This window comes from Chiloscyllium punctatum, chromosome 25, assembly GCF_047496795.1.
Source record: "Chiloscyllium punctatum isolate Juve2018m chromosome 25, sChiPun1.3, whole genome shotgun sequence".
NCBI lineage: Eukaryota > Metazoa > Chordata > Chondrichthyes > Orectolobiformes > Hemiscylliidae > Chiloscyllium > Chiloscyllium punctatum.
The window spans coordinates 62,138,791-62,161,834 of record NC_092763.1 but is presented as its reverse complement, the minus strand read 5'-3'; the positions used below and the strand labels follow the sequence as shown (position 1 = coordinate 62,161,834).

The window sequence follows — 23,044 nt, the reverse complement described above, 5'->3', positions numbered from 1 at the left end:
GTAGCAAGTCTGATCAATATGTTTAAAATCACTGGCACAGCTCCAGAAGAGCTGGCAAAATACCCATACCCCTGAATATGAAAATGTGTAGTTAATAGACTTTGGAACTTATTCAGCAGGTATACATAACATTGTTCACTTGAAGTAAGGCAAGTACAAAATATTCAATGTTAAAGATGTCAAACTAATAATATCTCAGGAGACGAAATTGTATGAAACTTCTTCTTGCACTATGATAATTTCTAGTTTTTACATACTTTGATCATAAACAGTATGTCAATGTTAGTGGAGAATAAAGAGAGATGATAATTGAATTTTCAACAGAACTACCAGATGATTGTTTCACCAAAAGGTACCTCTCATCACTGTCCTGAATTTGATAATGCACCTATCCATTTACAAGGTACTGCATCCCTCTTTATCCAGTTCACAGGAACATGTATGACCTTTTCCAATTAATCCACCTTTAACATAGTGGTTTTCTTTTCCAGTTAGTTCGCTTCCAGATAGACTTCCCATCCCTGCCCCACGCCTCTCCAATCCAACATGCCACTTGTCTCCTTTGAGAGTTAAGCTGAGATTCTTCTTCCTCTCTATCAATCCACCCTCTTCCTCTGCTCTGACATACCTCTCTCAAATTATGGCCAGCTACCTGTTTGCTTTCACTATCATTCATTGCTCCCTTTTTCCATGGTGACCTAGTTCCCTTTCACCTCTTGTTTCACCTTCTCTTCATTTTCTTCTTTCCTGTCTCCTCTTACTAGCATCCATTACCAAATAGGCTACTCTTCTTTATCTTTAATGCCCTGGTAAATAATTATGTCTTAATCATTTCTTTTCAGTGATGTTCACCACCATCTGTCGGAAACAATGTCAACTTAGTTAATAATGCCCATATCCTGATCGTGAATATCTTTTTCTTAAGAACAGTTCCAGTGTTACTATTAGGAATTGTGGCTCTCTGAATTCTATTTCCTGTTCGAAATACTCAGTGACCCTAGCTATTAGTGCGACAAGTCAGAGGGGCACTGAGATGGGGTGAGCTAGCAGTCAGACTCTGGGAGAAGTAGGACTTTGGATTGAGGCACTGAGTTTTGATTCTAACTTGATAACAAGGCTCCAAATGCTAGCATTCTCGCTTTTCTCCCTCTAATTAAAAAGGTCATGATTCTCCCTAGTGCCACTTTCCCTGGAATTCTCCCTAAAGAGAGAGAGAGAGAAGTAAGTTGTTGTCTCTGTGGTAGGGTGAAAAGGGAATCAGGTGGAACCCTAGCAAAGTGCTGCATTAGATTCAGAATATTTAACTGATGTACCTCTGTTTAAAGTATCTTCTGTTTTATATTTGAACAGGGTGGCATTACAGCTGTTAAATTCATGTGGTCAGAATGCAATGATTCATTCCACCTAGGCATTGCCTCCATTTCTAAAGAAGCCCAGATGCAAGTTGATGTAAACTGGGATAACACAACACCACAATGTAGCATGATAGCAAATTCTGTCCTTTCAGCTGCTCTTCCTGTGGAAAAAAGAGGGATGACTGCTAAAGCGATCTTTTAAATTTAATTTGAAATAAGACGAGAAGTCAGCCCAAATGGTGGTGGTGAAGAATGTCCATTGTCCAAGCCCTCTGAAGTGTACTTTTCACAGCCTTGATCTGTGCACTGCTATAGCTCGTGTGCCTGAATATGCCTACATTTGAATGTGTCTGATAATCTGATGATACTAATGCCTGAAGCAGATGGCCATCAGCTTACATCTTAAAATAAGCATCAGGCATGACTTCTACAAGCCAGTATCATTCTCATAAAAATCCCATCACTACTTTACATTGCTATTAACAGAATAACAAAGTCATGAAACTCCTTTTCAATTAAAGCAGAGCAAATGGATTCTAAGACTGGCTTAAAATTGAAGGATCTGAAAGTATCAGAAAATCTGTCCCTGCTATAAATTCTATGACAGGAATAGAAAAACCACAAATGTTGTATTTGAAAAAGAAGTGACCAGTCCCATAGCATGATGCATATCTTTGAAACTATTACTGCTCTTGAAAACTTTGGTGAATTATCTACTGTGCTTTGGGCAACTCTCATGTTTTTGTCACTGTCTGGCAAAATGCAGACCACAATTTGGCATTGTGTTGCTTCCCAAAGCTACAGTAATAACTGTTTCCCTCTGGAGAAGCTCTGTCTGTAGTAGGTGATAGCTCCTCCTTTTGATTCTTTCTGTTAAGTCATTAGTTCCCAAGGCCAAGACATCTGGCTCTTTGTGCCGTTCTGTCCTTCATATCAGTTACTTTGTCCACTCTTATTTCAACTCCACTCTCTCCTTTCTGATTAGTCTGTTTAATTTCTTGCAGACCTCATGTACTCATTCAAATTCTCCAGTCCTTTTAAAGAAACCTCTGACCCCCCTCCTTGACAATCATTTGGAGCAATAAAGATTTTGTTTCTTTTAAATCTTCAAAGGTACAATTTGTTCTTGTGTCTCAAGTCCAAATAACAGCTGTAATTCCTTCGCTTTGAATTCGATCTAGGTCTGCCTTCACTTTCACCAGAACCTCTGTGCTCTGGAGCCCATTTGCTGCTGTGTCTGAATGAAGGGAGTTTTAAGTGTCACAGTAGGTAATTGAATTAGGGGAGGTGATGGCCTAGTAGTATTATCGCTGGATTGTTCATCCAGAGACCCAGAAAAAGTTCTGGGGACCTGAGTTTGAAGCCTGCCATGACAGATGGGGGAATTTGAATTCAATGTAACCATTGCTGATTGTTGGAAAAAACCCATCTGGTTCACTAATGTTTGTTAGGAAGGGAAACTGCTAAATAAGCCTAATGGCAACCCTGGGAGCCCCTTTTAATTGCCAACCTAATGGTTGAAATCTGTTACAATGAGAAACCATACATAACAGTCTGATGAAACATTTTGAGGAAATGATTGATTTTACTTTTCTTCTCTTTTGCTTTAAAAGGTGTGTACAAACCCGAACCACTTGGTGATTTTTGGTGGGCCCTCCTTGCTACAGGACTTCTTTTCTTCTATCATTTTACCTTTCTTCAGATCCTTGGCTTGGTGAGTATATTTTTCAAAAAGAATTCCCCAACACAAATGGAAAACAGTTAGCATATGTATACATCTGTATTAAATTAACTTAGTTTTTCAAGGATTTTGTAACATGATCTTGTATCATAACGTAATTTTCCTCCAGTGTGCAAGGGGGGAAAACCAAAGAAATAGATGGTATTTTGCTCAGTCTCTAACTGTAATTATTCATTGTCCACGTTGCTTTCCATTATCTAAATAAACACGTTATTGTCCTGATCAAATGAGAATGTACTCATGTCTCAGAGTCAAGGCTGCAAGGCACATGTGAGACTACACCACACAACACATAGTCCAGGCTGACACTCCTCTAGTTCTTGAGGGAGAGCTGTGCTGGCAGAGGCACTAGCTATCCAATGAGCTAATGAAGTAAAGACCTTTTCAGGTGGATTATTCAAAAAATCCTATGACCTGCTTCAAAAGAGTTGGGAGTTATACCTACTGTCCTGACCAATAATCACCTTTCAGTCGTCATCTCAAACAGATTACCAATTCATTTTGACATTACTGTTCGTAGCACTGTGCTGCCAGAAAATTGGCTCCTGCGCTAACTATATATCAACGATATTTCATTGATTGAGACATGATTGAGGATTGTATCCTCATGGAAGTGGTCACTGAGGGAAGTGGAATACAAAAATCTGAGAGAATATGCACATTGTCTATTTATACTCTTCTTCTTTTGTTGCATTCAAGCCAGCAACGATGAATGCTGTTAGGAAGCAGTATTATCTTAGCTTCTTCATAGAAGATGAAAGGAGTTAATTTTTAACAGTACAACTGTTTGTCTTATAACTTTACCTGTTGTCACAGTAAATTAAAGGATAGATTCAATAAGTTGGGACTGTTCTCCTTGGAGAGAAGGCTGACAGGAGATTTTAAGGTTTTCAAAATCATGAGGGAGATAAGATAGGGAGTAGCTGTTCCCACTTGAAAAGAAAAAAAAGAACAAGGGATGATGGATTTAAAGTGAAGTGCAAAAGAAGCAAGAATGATGTAAGGAAAAACTTTTCCACACTGGTTAAAAATCACACAACAACCAGGTTATTGTCCAACAGGTTTAATTGGAAGCACACTAGCTTTCGGAGTGACGCTCCTTCATCAGGTGGATAGTAACCCATGGATATGCTGTAACAAAGTAAAATACTGAATGAAGGAGATGGCTGCAACTGCATTTTCCTGTATTATACGTTTTGGTTTTCAAATTTTAGCTGCGCAGGCTCAATAATTCAGAATCACAGAAGTGTAATGACACAGGGGAGGCCACACTAAGTAGTTAGGATCTGAAATGCATCACCTGGAAATGTTGATTTAAGGCTTTTGAGAGAGAATTAGATAATTATTTAGATAGAAATAGTGTGCAGAGATATTGAGAAAAGGCAGGAGATTGGCACTTGATAATATAAAAGGTACAGATGTGATGGGCCAAATGGCCTCCCCTGTGTCATTACACTTCTGTGATTCTGAATTATTGAGCCTGCGCAGCTGAAATTTGAAAACCAAAGCGTATAATACAGGAAAATGAAGTTGCAACTATCTTCTTCATTCAGTACTTTGTTACAGCATATCCATGGGTTACTTTCCAGCAAGTAAAATGGGCCAGACCAACCCCCTTCAAAGATATCAAGGAGTTAGCCTAGACCTTAACTTTTTCATATGTAAAGACAAGTGTGAGGTCCTTTTGTTCCCGATGTAATTCAGTTGGTCAAACTCCTTAACTTTAAGCAAAGCACACTTTTTGTTCTTTCTTCGAGTTAAAATACAAACAAAAGAAAGAAAAATTGGAATAGCCTGTTGGAATAGTTAATAGAATAATAGATTATTTAACTACTAAACACCACCTATTCCAAATCAGTATCATCTCATAAACACACCTTTGGCAAAGGCAAATTCAGTAAAATATATTATCGCATGTACAATGCTTCCTCAGTCCAGGAGAAAACAACATGGAGGATATTCTGATAAAGAGACAGAACTCAAGCTTTTAGCTGTAGCCAAGAGAGATGCATGACAACTTCAAAAGCCCAACAACTGTTGGAAGCTAAATAAAACCCTAGTTCTGTGGGAGCCTGACTCCACCCATTCAGGCTGCTTCTATTGTTCCAATCTGTTTTTAAAGAAAATCGCCAAGGCTCACAAGCTGTTTACTTTTACTAGCTTGGCGCAGACCATGCGGCAACTCTTTCTCAATTGTCCCTTTTTAACTAAAAGACAGTACACCTCTTAAAGCCATAATATCATCACACAAGATATTGCATGAGATTTTGATCTTTCTTAAAATGCTTTTGAGTAATGCAGTCATAATAAATGCAGAAGGAGGTCAGTTGTCCAGGATGCGTTTAGTACAGCTATATCCTTTTTCTTGTCATGAACTGATGACACATTGCTTAAGATCTGTCTTCAGTTTATTGACCTTTTTAAAATGCAGCTGTCAATTTTCCAAGTTTGTGTAGTTCTGACCATCTGATACCACTGTCAGTGGAATCACTGAACAGTTAGAACATGGTAAAAGGCAATTGGAAACATGAACTTTCTGCCTAGGTGCTATAGATGTATACAAGTTGGGAATTTCTGTTGCACATCGGTAATGCAAGGTGAGACACTGGTCTCCCCTATACTTGAAGACTTGGGTCATTTTTTATTCACTATTCAACATTTTGGTGTCTGATGAACCCTTTTACTTTCAGCACAAGCATCATCTTTGCCTTACACTTAAAGACATTCCCTATACTCCTGTTTTTGTTATAAAACAAACCAAATGTGATGAATAGTTTTGTTTTCCCTCTCTCAAGAGCAAAGGAAAAGAGAGAGGTGCAGACAGGTGCTGGAGTGCAGCTGCATTACATAGAAGCCTGATAATCTATCGACATCGCCACTGTTGTAGAGAGTGTGTGGACTGAGTGGTGGGAGGCTTGTCAGAACATCAAAATCAGGTCTAGTCCTCTCCTCATATGATTTTTGACTAATTAATTAAGAGCAGAATGCAACCAATGTTGTTTCCTCCTTTCTGTACTCCAAGATGTTTTAATATCGGAATTTCATCTTTATCCTGGTCGGAAAAAAAAATTACAAGTTTTAAAATAATTTTTGACAAAATTTTTATTCTTTGTTAGCATTTTAAATGTCCTTGGAAAATGTTTGCTGAATGCATACAGCTGTTACTAATACAGTTGATATGAGTAATGCATTATTTAGTTAATATTTATGATATTGCTATATAGTTGCTCTGCCACCTGAAAAGATCTAATTAAACATTTATAATTAAAAAGAATTGATTTCCTGACAAGCAGCACAACTGGTATTCCTCAAGGGCTGACATTTACAAAGACAACTGGCTGAACAGATTATATCGTTGACTGACTGCTTGTTGAAATGGTGACAAATGCAGCTTATCTACTGGGCAATATAACCAGTCAAGTCCATGAACACAAGAAAGAGATGCTGACAGTCTACAGGTGTACACACCTGTAATGATTGCTGATTGGCAGGGAGAAGAGATCCTGCAAAAAACCTGGCAGGAGATTGCAATTTGTAAACAAGAGATTAGATTTCTGCAGAGTGTGGTGGGGAACAATTAGGAACATATGATGGGGTATTCAATTGTTTAAGCAAGTTGATAAGGATTTTTTTTCTGTAGGTTAGTGGATTCAGTAAACTTTTGTTAGTGTTGATTTTAGTTTGTTTGTTACAGTAAAAGTCCTAAAATGTGAATTTTGTCATGTGATTCTTTGCCTAGGTCACTGGGTAATTCACTTTTTTATACGTGTGATTGGTCTCTACAGGTATTTTAAACAGGGAGAGGTCATTTTCAGTTTGATTAACTCATGAGATAATGCAGGCATTGTATCTGAGTCTCATCTATTTACAATCTGTTTTGATGACTTGGGTGAGGGGATCAAAAGTAATTCCTCTAAATGTGCTGATGATTATAAAAGGTAGTTGGGAAAATAAGCTCTGAAAAGGGTACAAAGTCTGTAAAGATATATTGATGGTTTAAATGAGTGGGCATGGACTTGTCAGTTGGAATGCAGTTTGGAGAAATGTGAAGTTGTCCACTTTGACAGGTAGTAGAAAAACAAAATGTTTATTAAGGAGCAAGAGATTGGGAAGTGTTGGTATTCAGAGGGCCTGGGTGTCTTTGTACACAAATCACAAATTTGTACATGCATGTTAGCAAGCAAAGGGTACATTAGTCTTTTGCTACAAAGAAATTGGAATATAAGAAGTCTTGCTGTAATGAATAACGGTCTTGTGAGATCAGACCTGGAGTGCTGGGTGTAGTTTTGGCTCCTTAAGTAAGAAAGGATAAACTTGTGTGTGGGGAGTGCAAAGATTGATTGTATGGGACAAGGTAAACAAAGTGATTGAGTAAATGTGCCCTGTATTCCCTTGAGTTTAAAAGAATGAAGGTGTACTCAGTGATATAAAATTCTTTAAGGACATGCTGGAGGATGCTTTCCCTGGCTGAGGGGTGAAGAATTGCTGGTCACAATCTCAGGAAAAGATGTCAGTTGGGACTTTGAAGAAAAAAATTTTTAGTTGGAGAATTTTGAATCTTATGGATTCTTCTGCCCCTACGTGCTGTGAGTGCACCACTATTGAGCAAATTTAATACGACACTGGTTTTTGGTGTTTAGACTTTATGGTTATTGAAGGACATGGAGACATCTGCTCTTTTTAAATCGAAGGTTGAAGTTCATCCATGATCTTATTGACTGGTGAAGCATGTCTGAAGGGAGGCATGGCCTATTTCTTTCTAATGATGTTACCGATGGAAGGGAAAAGAGCATTAGGAGAGTTGAGGAAACAGGGAGAATTGGGAACTGTCAAACCCAAACCTTGTACAGTACTATTTGACAGGGACAAGAGTGTGATGATGTGAAAAGATTTTGGGGGAATCTGAGTGTGACTCAATGCAGGGAGAATTTTTTTTTTCCAGATTTTCCTGAGCGATGACATTAAAGACTGACTGAAAAATAATCCGTAGCCCATTGAATCATGTGTTGCAACATGCTGCAAACTATATACCTGTCATGGGTAATACTATCATCAATCTTCTAATAATAAAATTAAAAACTTACAGTACACTTTAAAAGGATGGGATTAGATGCTGTATGTGAAGGTTTTGTACCAGAAGTTATACTTTGTTTCTGATTCAATGCTGTTTGATACAATCCAAATGGACAAAAAGGAGGAAGGATGCCTGCTGTATCAATATCCATGTGTAAACTGGAAAGATTGTTGAGGCAACAGAGAGGAGCCTCCCTCAAACTTGCCACCCGTACAATCTAATTGACCTTGGAACCTGTTTAGACCAAACTCATGAGCAATATTTGAGCATCTTCCTTAAATACACAGACTTGTCAGCAGAATTAAACTATAACATGCTCCAGAACCCTTCAATACCTGGGAACAATGTAATAGGAGATAATATGCATAATTAATGTGTATACATCTATGCATAAATATTACATAAAATGTGTTCTTCAACCCTTAGCTGGTGAACAGGTCTGGGTAAATATTTCCATGCTGCTGTTTTAAATTTGCTTGCTGACAAACACATTTTATTTGTTTAATATTAAATGTTACTTCATTGTTAGTGTTTATTAAATGTTAAATTCTATGGAGCAATAGCTCTTTGAGATTTGCTGTCCAAATACTGTGCATACGAGAACTACACAATAATTTTCAGATGCCATTGTTGTCAAAGACTGTATAACTTAAAATGTCCCGTAGATTTTCTAGAATTTGGTATAGTGGTACAAAATGACAAAACACAGGCAAATTTTTCAATTCAAAAGATTATGTAACGTCCAAATTTTATTTAGTATCTTGCACTTATTTTTATTCCATCAATTTTAATTGAGAAAATTGCTGTATGTCTTTCCTCTGCAAAACATGAAGCTCAAAAGCAGGCCTTGGAATGGGTTAGGATATGAGAAATGGTTGGTCTTCCTGCCTGTGATACAGGTGAAAGCAACATTCTTTTATTGCTTTATAAATGCTTCCTGCAACTTTCTTATCTTACAAGCTGTTAATAAAGGAGGTGAACATTTGTGGATCAATGGAGATTCCACTGGAATATAAGTCATACGTCTGAGGCAATTAAAGTACCAGCACAATACCCCTTCATTGATTCAGCAAATTTCCTTACCAGGTCAATACTTTGCTTTTGATGTCATCTACAGACTCCTACATGGCAGACTTCATCAAATGCCTTCTGTATGTCCATATAAATAACATTCACAAACCCCATGCATCACATTATTCGCCTCTTTCAAAAACTCACTTTCTTCATAGGATTCACCATTTACCAGTTCTGTTTAACCAGCCGAAAACCTTAAAGTTAAGAATACAAAACTTTAAGGTAATGACTGTATTTTATTGTCTTCACTCATCTCACTTGTATGCAATCTCAAGTAACTTTGGAGAACATTGAACATTATACTAAACTTGCACTATTCTCTTATAATGACATGAATAGAATAAAAATAGAAACTGACTGGAAATCGATCTTGCATAGTTATAAAATAGGCAAAGTATATTTCTTAATTTTACACTGACCTCATCTTGCTAAAGAATTGTAAGTTTTGCCTTCTGAGAAATTTGAAAATGCACAAGGCCATATGTGAAAACTGCAGTATCAGTTTTTTAATGACATTTGGATATAATGTTGTAATGTAGTTTCAATGTGCTCTGTTAGCTCTGAAATACTACAGTTATAGAGTCCGTTTTAGGTATGAACAATGCCATTAAACGCAAGATACAACCTATGGCTGTTTGCAACACCCACCTTCTATTCATGTTGTTATACGAGAATAGTGCAAGTTTAGCATAATTTTCCAAAGTTCTCTCCAAAGTTACCTTACATTGCACACAAGTGAGATGAGTGAAGACAATAAAATACAGTCGTTAGCCTAAAGTTTTAGTACCAAATTTCTTGTTCATGACTTGAAGGTTTTCAGCTGGTTACATGGAACTGGTAAATGGTGAATCATATGAAGAAAATGAATTTTTGGAAGAGGTGAATAATGTAATGCTTGGGATGTGAGTGATATTTATATGGACTTCCAGAAGGTAATTGATGAAGTCAACTAGGAGAAAGTGAGGACTGCAGATGCTGGAGATCAGAGTCAAGAGTGTGGTGCGGAAAAGCACAGCAGGAGTTTGTACATGACATCAAAAACAAACTATTAACCTGGTAAAGAAATTTGCTGAATCAATGAAGGGTTATTGGGCAGGTGCTTTAATTGTCACAACTGTACAATGTGTATCCCAGTGGAATTTCTGTTAATCCACAATGATTCACCTCCTTTGTTAACAGCTTGGATAATGAGAAAGAAAGTTACACAGCCTATCGTGCCAATGTTAAGCAGTATCATGAGCAGTGTAAATGTGAATTGCCAAAAAACTGTGGCAATTGGATTTCACTGCAGCCTTAAAATGATAAAACTAAGTACTTTGTCAATTGTGAAAAGCTAGAAACATTGAAAGTCCAAAGAGACTTGAAGATCCAGTTATATTTACATCAAAATGCCATGGATAGGGCCAAAATAGGACCAAAAGGACATTGGCATGTTGGTTATTATGTCCACAGGAACAGAATACAAAATTGTAGAAGTTACACTCCACAAGTCCTGTCTTTAATTCTGGCATCAGATATTAGATGGCATACAGTGTAGTTCTTTTAAATCAACCTATTGAGATATGTTATGATAACCTTTGGAGCAGGTGGAACTTGACCCACTGACCCAGAGGGAGGGACATTACCACTCTGCCACAGCACACTACTGTCAAAGGGAGTGTTGTTTACTAGAATGATAGCTGGGCTCCAAAAGGAAATTACAAGGTGACATTACATAATTGGGGTTGTAGTTCATGGAGTTTAGAAGACTAAGAAGAGATTTGATTGAAGGTTTCAAGGTATTAAGAAGAGGCGATAAGTTAGATTGATAGTATCCAAATTGGGGAGTCTAGGATGAGTGCAATAGCCAGAATATTAGTGCCAAACCTTCCAGAAATGAAGTTAGAAAATAGTAAATGTTGTGCTTGTGTCCATGGGAACCATTTGAGATACTTTGGGTAGATTCAGTGCCATCAATCCTTCTTACAGGAATTTGTCGAAGTTACTGATACCCATTGGGAAAGGACACCATGTGAAGCCTTCAGCAGAAGAGAGGCTTTGTCTTAATAAGTAGGTTAGATTTATTAGGTAATGCTTAATAGCTAGTTGCATTATAGCTGAGTGACACTGGTCTCTTGTGAGATCCCCAATTAGACTTGAGTAGGTAAATATTACCCTTTGGCTACATGTAAGTTAGTACTGGTTAGCTCCCCACACATACAGTCCTTTCATTTCCTTTATGGCTGAGTTTATTGCAAATTATCTGTTAATTCTTTCTGATACTAGTTGCCTTATACAACAGGAAATGCTTCTCGACACCTAGCACGATTGAAGTTTTGATTAACAACAAATGCTAGATCAATTGTTAATTTCAAATCTGAGCTAGATTCTGGTTAAGAGATGTGGAACAGGAATATGGAGTATGTGGAGTTAGACTTGCCGTGATCTAATGAAATTGTGAAACTGGCTAAGTGGTCCATTCTTGTCCCTGTGCTTCTCCCCCTGACGCTTCTACCCTGGTAATAATTTCCTCCGTATTTTGCTAATGTAATGACATTCTGTCTACCTGAATGTTCCATGGAAAGTTTATTGTACCTGATTTATTTTGGAACGTTCCTTTTTGTGCATCTGCCCTCAGCATTTCATTACTTGTGTAAGTTGCAGCCTTTTTTTAAATATCAGCCACTAATCAGGTTTTGAGAAGATTTGTAGCTCAGGTTGAGGTTCTGGATATAGGTTTGCTCGCTGAGCTGGAAGGTTCATTTCCAGATGTTTCGTCAACCTACTAGGTAACATCTTTAGTGGGCCTCCAACCAAATATTGAATTACAATCATCCCAACATTCACAAACAAAGCTACATCAGAACATTATTTCAGTGAGCCAACACACACTGCAGCACAGAGGAACTACGCAGAGCAGAGGAGAATCACCTATACTGAGTATTCAAATAGAATGGGTACCTAATGAACACTGTCCACCGATTTCTCAGCAACAAACCTAAACAAGCCGACAAAACATGTCCAGAAACCCTAGCCATTTTCTTCTACATCAAAGACATCTCGGAAATGACTGCCAGACTACTCAGACCCCTTGGCATCATGGTAGCCCACAAACCCACCAACACACTAAAACAGCAGCTAGTGAACTTGAAAGTCCCTATACAGACAACAAGCAAAACTAATGTCATTTACAAAATACCGTGCAAGAACTGTGACAAACAGGCAAAAAACTAGCCACTAGGATACATGAACATCAACTAGCCACAAAACGACATAACCCTCTCACTAGGTCAGTGAGCAAACCTACATCCAGATCAGCCACTAATTTAAATTCTCAGTTTTCGTGGCAGTTCTGTCTCCTTTGCCACACACTAGAGGTAAACCAGCATCCTCTGTCCCGTGCCTTGAGTTTTGAGATGATCATTTTGTTTCAATGTTGTTTGTCCCCCTGCCATGTTTAATTATATTTTCCTTAAATATTTAATTATCGTATTATTCAGACCATAATGAGCTGCATCAGTTTGATATTGTGATGACTGTGTAGAGTTCTTCAGTCATGCATCTGCTACATGTAAACTTGATTCTAGATATCACTCCAAATAATAAGTTGAAAAAGTTGATTGAACGAAAAGCGAAATGTTGGAATTATTTTCAGATGCAATTGTTATATTTTTAAAACTTCATTTTGTGCAGATTTCCCGACCTACTATATTTATGAAGTAAACTGAATGAGGATAATTGTAGCATTATAACCATTAGTTCACTAAACTATAAAATCATGGCAAGTTGCAAATAATAAATGCCTGAAATATTAAGCTAGTCTTGCAGTAAGAACAAATTTGCATTTATATAGCCCCTGAACATGTCTCCCAGACTCTCGCGGAATGAATTACTTCAAAGTTTGTGTCATGTAGATAAATAGTTGCAGCTATTTTTCACACAGCAAGGTCTCTTGAAAACAACAGGAATACCAATATCCAGTTAATGGTGCTGTAGTCTGAGGGTGGAATGATAGTCAGACTGCAACTGATAATGACATGGAGCCTTTAAAACCCAGCAGAATAGAGTTTTGTTTAACATTTCATCCAAAGCAGTTCTTTGTTTGCATTGCATTGGCCTTTATTTGTCTAAAGTCCCAAAATGAACCAAAACTGACCAACTGTGGAAAAAAAGAATGTTGGCAAATGGCCCAAGCTTTCACTATTACAGTTAAAAGCAAATGAGAATTTAGCCAACAGAAAATCCTTGCTAATATTTTCTGACCACTCCTGAGAATTGAATCTTATATTGAGAGCAGGTGTTGCACTAAACCGTAATGAAATATTTGGACTCTTTTTGCCAGTTTTGGGCCATCCAGTAATCCAGGAATACAAGTTATGTTCTGAAGCTTGCATCCCACCATGGCAGGTCGTGAAATTTGAATTGGATAAAATCTGGAATCTGATCGTAGAAACCTTTGCTGATTGTAAAAAGCCACCCAGGTCACTGATGACTGAATCTTTGGAGAAACTTAGCAGATCTGGCAGCAACTGTGGAGAAAAGCAGATTAACATTTCAGGTCCAGTTACCCTTCTTGAAGACCCTTTCTTCATGAAGAAGGGTAACTGGACCTGAAGCATTAACTCTGCTTTCTGTTCACAGATCCTGCCAGACCTGCTTAGTTTCTTCAGCAATTTCTGTTTTTGTTTGATTTTCAGCATCTCATAGACATATGGCATGGAAACAGATCCTTCAGTCCAACTTGTCCATGCTGACCTGGATTCCTAAACTGAACTAGTCCCATTTGCCTGTGTTTGGCTCATATCTCTTTAAACCTTTCCTATCATATACCTGTCAAACTTTCTTTTAAATTTTGTAACTGTACCTGCGTCTAGGCCTTCTACCATATAAGCACCACTGTGTGTGAAAATGTTGCTCCTCAGGTGCCTTTTTTAGTCTTTCCCCCTCACCTTCAACCTATGCCCTCTAGTTTTGAACTTACCCCACCCCAGGGAAAAGACTGTTGTTATTCACCTTATCTATGTTCATGAAATCCCCATGATGCTAGGAAATTGTTTCCATTCGGTGAGGAGATTAGGACCCGTGGACACAGCCTTAGAATTAGAGGGGGTAAATTCAGAACAGAAATGCGGAGACACTTCTTCAGCCAGAGAGTGGTGGGCCTGTGGAATTCATTGCTGCGGAGTGTACAGTTTCTTTTTGTCTCTGAGCATTTCTATCTACCTTTGTGGTGCTTAATGTAAATATTCTGTCACAAAGTTAGGATTGCATCCATATTTATGTGGAAAGCATGCACTGACCTGTTGCTATAAACAGCAAATTAATTATAGTGTGTATATGTAGTAACTATAAAGAAATATATTGGTGCATCTCTGAAAACTCTAATCAGTGGTTTCATTCTAGAGCATCTCGATACATTTGAATCTCTGCGTGTTCAACATAACTCATTAATGCATCAGTCTTTAGCTATGATTCATTTTAAATGAGTATCATTTTTTAAAGTCTCTAAATGGCAGCTGGAAAAATAGCAGCAGAAATGACATATTGGCATTGCAAACATTTGAAAGACCAGGGAATTATATTTAGCTGCATAAATGCAATACTGCTTAGTGATGATACTAGCTTCATGTTAAGCGCCATAATCCTGAATCGTGCTTCTGTGAAGGCCACTTGATGTTGTAGCCAATTGCATTCTAGCTTGGTAAGTTGTAAGTTTGGGTTGGCTACTCCCTAATGAGAACCCTTGGTCTTATGTGGAAGTGAGAAATTTTCACAGAGGCTGCGGGCAAAAGCCTTGTAAGGTTAAGTTCTATTCCAATTTAATATATGGGACAAAAATAGAAAAAAAATGTTCCCATAAAATTCAACAGTTGCCCTTTGCTAAAGAATGCAAACTAGAAGAGAAGAACAATGAATTTTGTCTTAGTTAATGTCTCATGGTCAATTAGGATATGAAGGGGCCTGTCAATGACAGTAGGAACAAGAAATATTTGAAAGAAGAATGGAATAAATCTAGGATCTGTGGACCACTCAGCAGAATATCTTAAAAGTAAAGAAGAAAATCTAGAAACCAAAAATGTAACATCAAATACCCAACAGAGATTTCTAAATGAAAGGCATGACACCAGGAAGTTCTGTGGAACAAAGAGACGGGAGTGTTTGTCCATAGATATCTGAAAGTGGAAGGGCATGTTAGTAGGATAGTGAAAAAAGCATATGGGACACTTGCCAAGGTGGGCTCACCTCCAGACGAAACAAAAATAGCAGTTGTTGAAAAAGCTCAGCGTGTCTGGTAACATCTCTGAAGAGAGAACAGAATTAATCTTTCAGGTCGAATGATCCTTCATCATCTCCTGATGACTTGGTTAATGATGCCTAACTCACAATCTGTTGAGTAGGGCGTGGAAAGTCACCTCCTTCCCTTTCCAATAGGATCTTTCTTCCTGTCTCCCAGAATAATTTATTCCAAATTTAGCACTAGTCCATACACCACACGATATCAAAACAAGTACAGTGTTCCAGCCACAATATAAAATCTCCCAATCTGATGGGAATAAAGTTCAATGTTATAAAACCTAAAACCAAATTGCCTATATACTAACAATGTATTACAGAGAAAAAATTCTTTAAAGAAAAGCTGCACTCTCTAGATTTGCTACTCCTCTAAATTCCCAGTCAAAATTGATCATCAAAAATAAAATCCTTCAAGCAGGGTTCTGCTACTCTGCAAATTTGTACTTTTAAAGTAACTCCTGCTTGGGGATATAAACTAAAATCTTCCTCTGACAAACATATTGTTTTATTAAATTGCTTTTTCTCTGTCTCTTGCTTATAGCCTACAACAAAATAAAACTATGGCGCTTTTCTTTGCAAACATAACATTGAGTGTTTATCTTATTTTTAAGGTCACAGAAGTTAATTTGAACAACATGCTTTGTCCAGCAATATCGGACCCGTTTTATAGCTCCTGGTATCGGGTCTGGGCATCGGGACATCAAACGTTGATGACGGTGACGCATGGGAAGTTGGTTACTCTTCTCTTCTATGCTGCTGCTCCTGCTTGCAAGTACTTGGTAGATATGGTCAAGTTGCCAATGAAGAAAATAATTTGAAATGTTGCAGCAGATCTTACATGGCAAAGTATAATATTTAGATTATTTTTTTTTCAACTGGTGGCAGATTTAGAAAGGTAGATTTAAAACAAAGGCTGCAAACAGTGGCAAAATAGTGGCCTTAAGGGATCTTTATCTGAAATGATTTTGTACTTTTTTGAAATACAATGAAACTGAATGGTCTTTGAACTTGCTCATTTAAATCTGAAGTTGTAAAAAAGATAATTATCACGATAGAAAGTGAACAGTCGTGAAAGGTACAGGAAAAGGTTTGGACAGATTATTTGCTCTGTTTTGCCTTCCCAGGTATTGTCTCTGACAAAAGTGCTGTTATCTAATATGTTTCCACTGAAGTAGCTTTTGAGTAACTATAATTGAGCAATCCATCCAAATAATTGGAAATATTAAGTTATGAAGTTCAAGGAAACTAATGGAAATTATTATGTTTTTTTCTCTCAACATGAGGAAGCTAGTTTATTGATTGCATTAGATGAAAATGTCACAACAATGTTACAACATTACTTAGAACAATTCTGCAAGAGTGTTATGTTGAATCAACCTGTATTAACTCCTATCTCATCTTTTTGAGGTTTTCATTGTTTTTAAAGGAATGGATGTGTTGACCATATGGTAGATAGGAAGCTAGGCCAGTAAATTGATCCCAGGCTTCAACCGACAGTGCTTTACTACTGCTTGGTAATGGCTGTTACTCTGTGGTTCACAGTCTGTTTCCACTTGGTATTTTATATAGGTGACAGAGCTTTAACCAAAAATGTACTCTCATGAACTTGCATTATAATGATATACTGCCCATGTAAAGCAACTATTTACTGTTTATTTTTGCTCCATTCTTAAATCCCATAAGTTACATCTGTACAATTCTAAAGATATTTTTCCTATTGCCCAATTAATTCTCTTTCCCAGACTATGTTAATTTTAGGTGTATGCTGGGTTTAGATATAGCTCCAGCTGATGTACGCCTGTAGGTGTTGCAATGATACTTGTACATATGTATCTGTGTTGTGGACTTTGTCAGAGATAAAAACTTTGTAATTATGTTCCCTATTGTGCAACGTGAGTCTAGTATTAAGATCTAGCCTTAAAGAAATAATTCTAATGGTAACTTGTACTTTGTGTTTGTGATAAAAAGAAAGTGTTTATGTGGCATGTAACTCGTTGACCAAAAGCACTATCCTTGTTATAGAAGTAAAGATTGGCTGTGTGGTATAAGGCAATCCTATTAAAAAATCATTAATAACATGAGGTTAAAAAATCTAAAGCTATTTCCTACCATATTAAACATTCCAAAAATGTTTTCCCTATTAGCAAGTCAAAAAAATTCTTATACAAAACCAGAATATACTTTACTGTTATAATGTACAGAGAAATATTCAGCTCGACTGTGGGGAGGTTTGTCTTTTTCCCCAGTTTTGGTATTTTGTATTTCTTTTAATACATACAAGCAGAACACTGTGAAACAGTATTTGGTTGGCTCTTGTGTCAACCCTGTACCTTGTCCCATATCTTACAATCATCTAACCGGTTGCTTATTATTTGTAATTTTCCATTTCAAAGCTTTTGAGTGGTTTTAAAAATCTGTAGTTTTATCCTTGTAAAATTCCTGCATTCACGTTCACCATTGGAAATTGTTTGAAGATAAGTTAAGCTCCCTTCCTTTCCAAATCCCCATGTCATGATTCTTCACGAGTGCAATTTAGAATTGTCATTGAGGTAAAAGTAAATATGGACATTTGTCAATATTCAAAGAATGAATGCATTTGGAAGTGTACAAATTGATATTTATTAGTGTAATTATTCATTTGTAAGCTTATCTTTTACAAGTAGAAATTGGATTTAAATGTGAAGCAAAGTTTCCAATAGTTTGTTTCATTTTCTTCTCTTCCATCTATTTGAACCTGGACATTCCAATTTATCAACACTTTAGTTATTGTCATTTCTCAGGTAAAGCAGATTGGAATGTGGAGTCATGTATTTCCTCTTCAATCCAAAATGGGAGAACCAAGCACAGTCAGACTACTGCTAAAGCAATTCACCTGAAACCTACCATATTCTAGTACTGTAGTGAGAAAGTTTAATACTGCAATATTGGTAGCTATCAATATGTTTCATGAAATAATTACACTTTCTCCTAATGGCTTAGTGGATGATTGTATTGTGCTTTCTACTGGAGTTCTACAAACCTAACGATCCCAAGTCTGATACCTGATCTGTGCTGTTAGCTGATTCAACCAGATATCATTAAATCCCAACCCTGATCTAGGAAACAGGAGGAAAAAAAAACCATTTGTCATCCATCACTATTCATTGATCTCACAGGAGTGTACATGCATGTCAAATAAGAAGATTGGACTAAGTGATATCCTCTAAGTCACTTGCTGTTTCTCACTGGACTGACGTTTCCTAAAAGCAAAGGTGAAAGTAAGGAGACCACCCAGTCTATTGGCTAGAGAATGGTGCTTGCAGGAGTCAAATTTAAGGGCATGAAAGTATTTTAAACCCTGGGATTACTGTAAATTTGATATTGTAATATCAATAAATTGTGGGATGTAGGCACAAAAAAATAACACTCCAGACCCAACTCCTTGATGTTATTCAGTTTACCATTACAAACCTAGTTTTAGTTGAGCATTGATAATACTTAAAGCTACTAGTTGCACAATAAGATTCAATTAGAACTTGACCAACCATATATAACACCATAAAAGGAAGGGTTATTAAATAGGTTGATTGAAAAGTCAACACTTCTCCTGGGGTTGTGGGGTGAGGACATAGTTTAGTAGCAAGTAAAACAAGTATGTTATTTATGAATAGGCTTTTAAAATGTATTGTAAAATGGCTTATTTTACATTGCATTTAAATTTAGCATCTGAAGACATTCCAGAGACTATTGATAAACAGGCCTTATTACTGGTAGCAAAAATGTAATGAACAGCAGAGAGGAAACAGGGAACCAGTGTAGGGAAGCTGTACAAACTAGCTTTGACACCAAATTTTCCAAAGCTTTTGCGAGTTTTTGTAGAATTCGTTAAATCTTTCACAATCCTCTGGCTGCCTGAAAATACATCTGCAAACCATTCTGCAGTATTTGATAGTTCAACTCAGGGAGCTGAATAATTGCCTGAAGTCACCTGACCACATTGAAAGTAAGCTAAGTGCAATGCTGCTTTTACTCTATTGACATTTATTCTCTCATCACTTCATTTTGCTGCTTCTAGCTGTATGATTCCAAGGTGCCAGAAAAGAATGTACTTGTATTGTTATACATTTTAACATTTCAGTATTTCCAAATGTAAATATGGTCAGTTCTTGAGAGAGACTGCTGATCTTTCATTCATGGCTAACTTTTGTAACTTTTCTCAAATGTTTGGATGTCTCAGCTGTGTTTTGTATACTCCAGATATACCTCAAAAAAAAAATGGGAAAAATGATATCCAAGTTAAGTTTTGACAAGAGCAAAACAACCAAATTCTTTGCAATTTTGGCAACACTATCTATTGAAGTGTGCCACGTGTAGGTTTTCTAAATTTCTTTCAAGCTGCTTTTCTAAAGTTACAAACAGTTGTGCTTGTATAATAAAATTGAAGTTACCAACTGAAACATTTTGTCTAACATCGCAAATTTCTGGCTTATTTATCATTTGTTTATAAATTGTTTAATAAAATGTTGAAGTGGTGTTTTGTTTGTTGCTGTCATCAATTTTCAGCCAATATTTAGCCATGATTACAGTTTAATATTTTCAGGAATGATGCACTTCCCAAAGCTTTGATGGGGAAGTATATAGAGGCAGAGTTTCTACTTATCCTAATTGTTCAAGTGACAGAAGAAATTTCTCTATCTGAACTGAAGACTTGGGTAGTACAGGGGGCAAACAAACCCTGCTAGAAGAAACCAGTCTCTCCATAGTCTCTTTCCACCCCCCCCCGCCCCCCAAAATAGTCTAATGTTTCCTTAATATCACCTCTTAAGCATTTGAGAATGAATAAAGAGGTTCTTTGCTCAACCTTTACTGATTGCTGTCAATAGGTTGTCGCTAAGCTGCCTCAAAACAGGGAGGCCAAATACATCACTACAACAAAATATTTGTCAGACCAAAATTAATGAGATTTCCATATTGCTATACTCTATCTTCCACCACTTTGTCAACTCATGTACAAATTCCTATCACTCCTCATACTTTTTATCCAGCTGTAAAGCATACAGTTGTGGACTACACAGCTCATTTCAGATTGTCTCCATTTCCTTTCTGAACCTCTTAAAACATGACCTTGGCCTTTCTAATCCACCTTTTACACTGACAATTCACAAATATAGGCCTGGCTCTTGTTGCTCCTGTAATCTACATTAAACTATCAGTCATGGACACCAGTAACATAGTGAATTGAGCTGAATGCACTGTGGACTGAAAATTTGGGGACGCACTAGAGGCCAGAATGAGAGCAGGTAACTCAGATTTTGGTTTGAGTGAGATTAGAGAAATGGGAATGGTCAAGGCTAAAGAGTAATTTGGAAACCAAGACAAGAATTTTTAAAATCAGTAACTTATTGTGGACAGGAGAGACAGTAGGAGTTAAAGTACTAGCACTACTAACATGAGCATAAGAGTGACAAAAAAATTTCTTAGTAGTTGCATATTGCTATATATCGCTATTAAAAATCTTGGGATTGCATGTCTGATGATTTCAGTGCTGAATGTAGGCTGTTAAGTGCAGGAATAGAGTTCAGAGCCTTGGACTACAGCATGATCCATCAAGATCCACAAAGGATTATACTCCATACCCCTCAAATCTGACAACAGATTTTACATATGATAGATAGTTAGTATGACTGTCTTAAAATATCTCCAAGATGTCAAATACATGTGATAAAAAGCATTATTTCAGAGAAACCCATTGATTTTTTTGCCCCCCAAACATGGCAGTCAACTTAATTGCAGGAAAACACTAACTCTTTGTTCAGGACAATGATACTAATAAATCTGCACTCCATCAACCTGAATATATTCAACATCACTGCCTCCAAAGAAACAAGATACAGATGTCTTATTTGTTTTCAATCACTAGATAATATATCCCTTTGATAAACTAATTTTAAAAAGATGCCTCATGTCCTTTTTAAAATGTTCTTCCCTTAAAAATATGCTGTCAAATTTTGAACTCCCCCAGCAAAGGGAATAAAAACCCTTGCTATTCACTTTATCTCTGCCCCTCATGATTCTACAGTCAAAAAATATGGCACTGGAAAAGCACAGCCAGTCAGGCAGCATCCAAGAAGGAGGAAAGTTGATGTTTGATTCCTGATGAAGAGCTTATGCTCCAAAAGTCAACTTTCCTGCTTCTTGGATGCTGCCTGACTGGCTGTGCTTTTCCAGTGCCACACTTTTTGACTGATCACCAGCATCTGCAGTCCTCACTCTCTCCAAGATTTTAACCAGTTTGAAGGTCTCTCCTCAACTGCCCAGGCTCCAGCGAAAAAAAGTCTCAGCCTAATTAAAACCCTCCATCCCCAGCAATATCCTGGGGAATCTTTTCTGAACCCTCTCCAGTTTAATAAAGCCATCCAATAGCAGGGCAACCAGAACTGTATGTAGTACTCCAGAAGAGGCCTCACCAACTTAATACTCATGAGGTTGCTATGTTTGTACAGGTATATGAAAGCCAGTTAAATGCCCAAGGACGACTTCTGTAGTGAGGAAGAACAATCCAAAGTTCTGCTTAAAAAGGATGCCTAGATGTGTGACATGAAAGTCCATAAATTTCAGGGGACACATTTAAGACTTAGATGAAGAAACATTTCTTCACTCAGCAATGAACTGATAAAATTCTCTACAATAGGAAGCAGAGGTAGTCAGGTGACTGAAAACATTCAAGAGAGATCTACAAGTGTGAAGATTTTTAAAGGCATCAAGAGATGCAGAAAAAGTGGGAAAATGGCATTTAGCTAGGGGTAAGCCATGATTGCATTGAATGGTGTAGCAGGCTTGAAGGGTCAAAAGGCCTACTTCCCACTCTGTTTATGTTTCAAATGTTCTGTCAATCACCACCTGGGAGTCACTAGCTGATGACAGAGGAAAAAGGCAACATCTGAGATATACACCATTGCACTAACCAATGCCTCAAGTCGCTTGGCAGAGACACCAATGCCAAAACAAACAATCCACAATCACATGTAGAACTGGCCCAACAAGGAATGGCCTCTTTGGACACTGGCAAAAAGTGCACCACTGGAAGATTCTCCATCTGAAACAAATTAACTGTTACACGCCCATCATTTTTCATAGAAGGCTGGATGCCAACAATGACAAAGACGCTGTAACCTAAAGGCTGTAGTGCAGATGAGAAATTAAAGAAAACTTACTTTTGCTTTAAACATTTGACATCTCTCCTTTTCCATTTATGGAAAAATACACTTGACTTTGGTTAAATATCAACTTTAAGATAGATCTGCTCTTAGTCTGGTTAGCAGTGATTCTGAGATTCCAAGTCAAGGTAGGGAGAAAATAAGATTTCTCAACTGACATCCAATGATACATAATTAAAAATGTTAAAAACAAATGGAGAGCACATCAGATATTAGTTGTAATGCATTTCCTAAGCAGAAGCCTACAAACTCTACTTGCACAAAACATGCCAAACTGATCAATTGAGCTAGACTGTGCAATATATCATTTTATAACAGCAAAGGTTTTGAA

At 37.3% G+C, this 23,044-nt stretch overlaps 1 protein-coding gene across 1 annotated transcript in view; it reads left to right on the top strand.

The window, feature by feature from the left end:
- The window catches only part of LOC140495993 (transmembrane protein 164), a 128,657-nt gene extending 108,629 nt beyond the window's left edge, over window positions 1–20,028 (top strand). Inside the window, exons 5-6 of the mRNA XM_072595389.1 lie at window positions 2,969–3,069; window positions 16,129–20,028. Coding sequence (XP_072451490.1) covers window positions 2,969–3,069; window positions 16,129–16,335 — 308 coding nt within the window. The 3' untranslated portion in view covers window positions 16,336–20,028. The remainder of the gene's footprint in view (window positions 1–2,968; window positions 3,070–16,128) is intronic.
- Window positions 20,029–23,044: the final 3,016 nt, after the last annotated feature.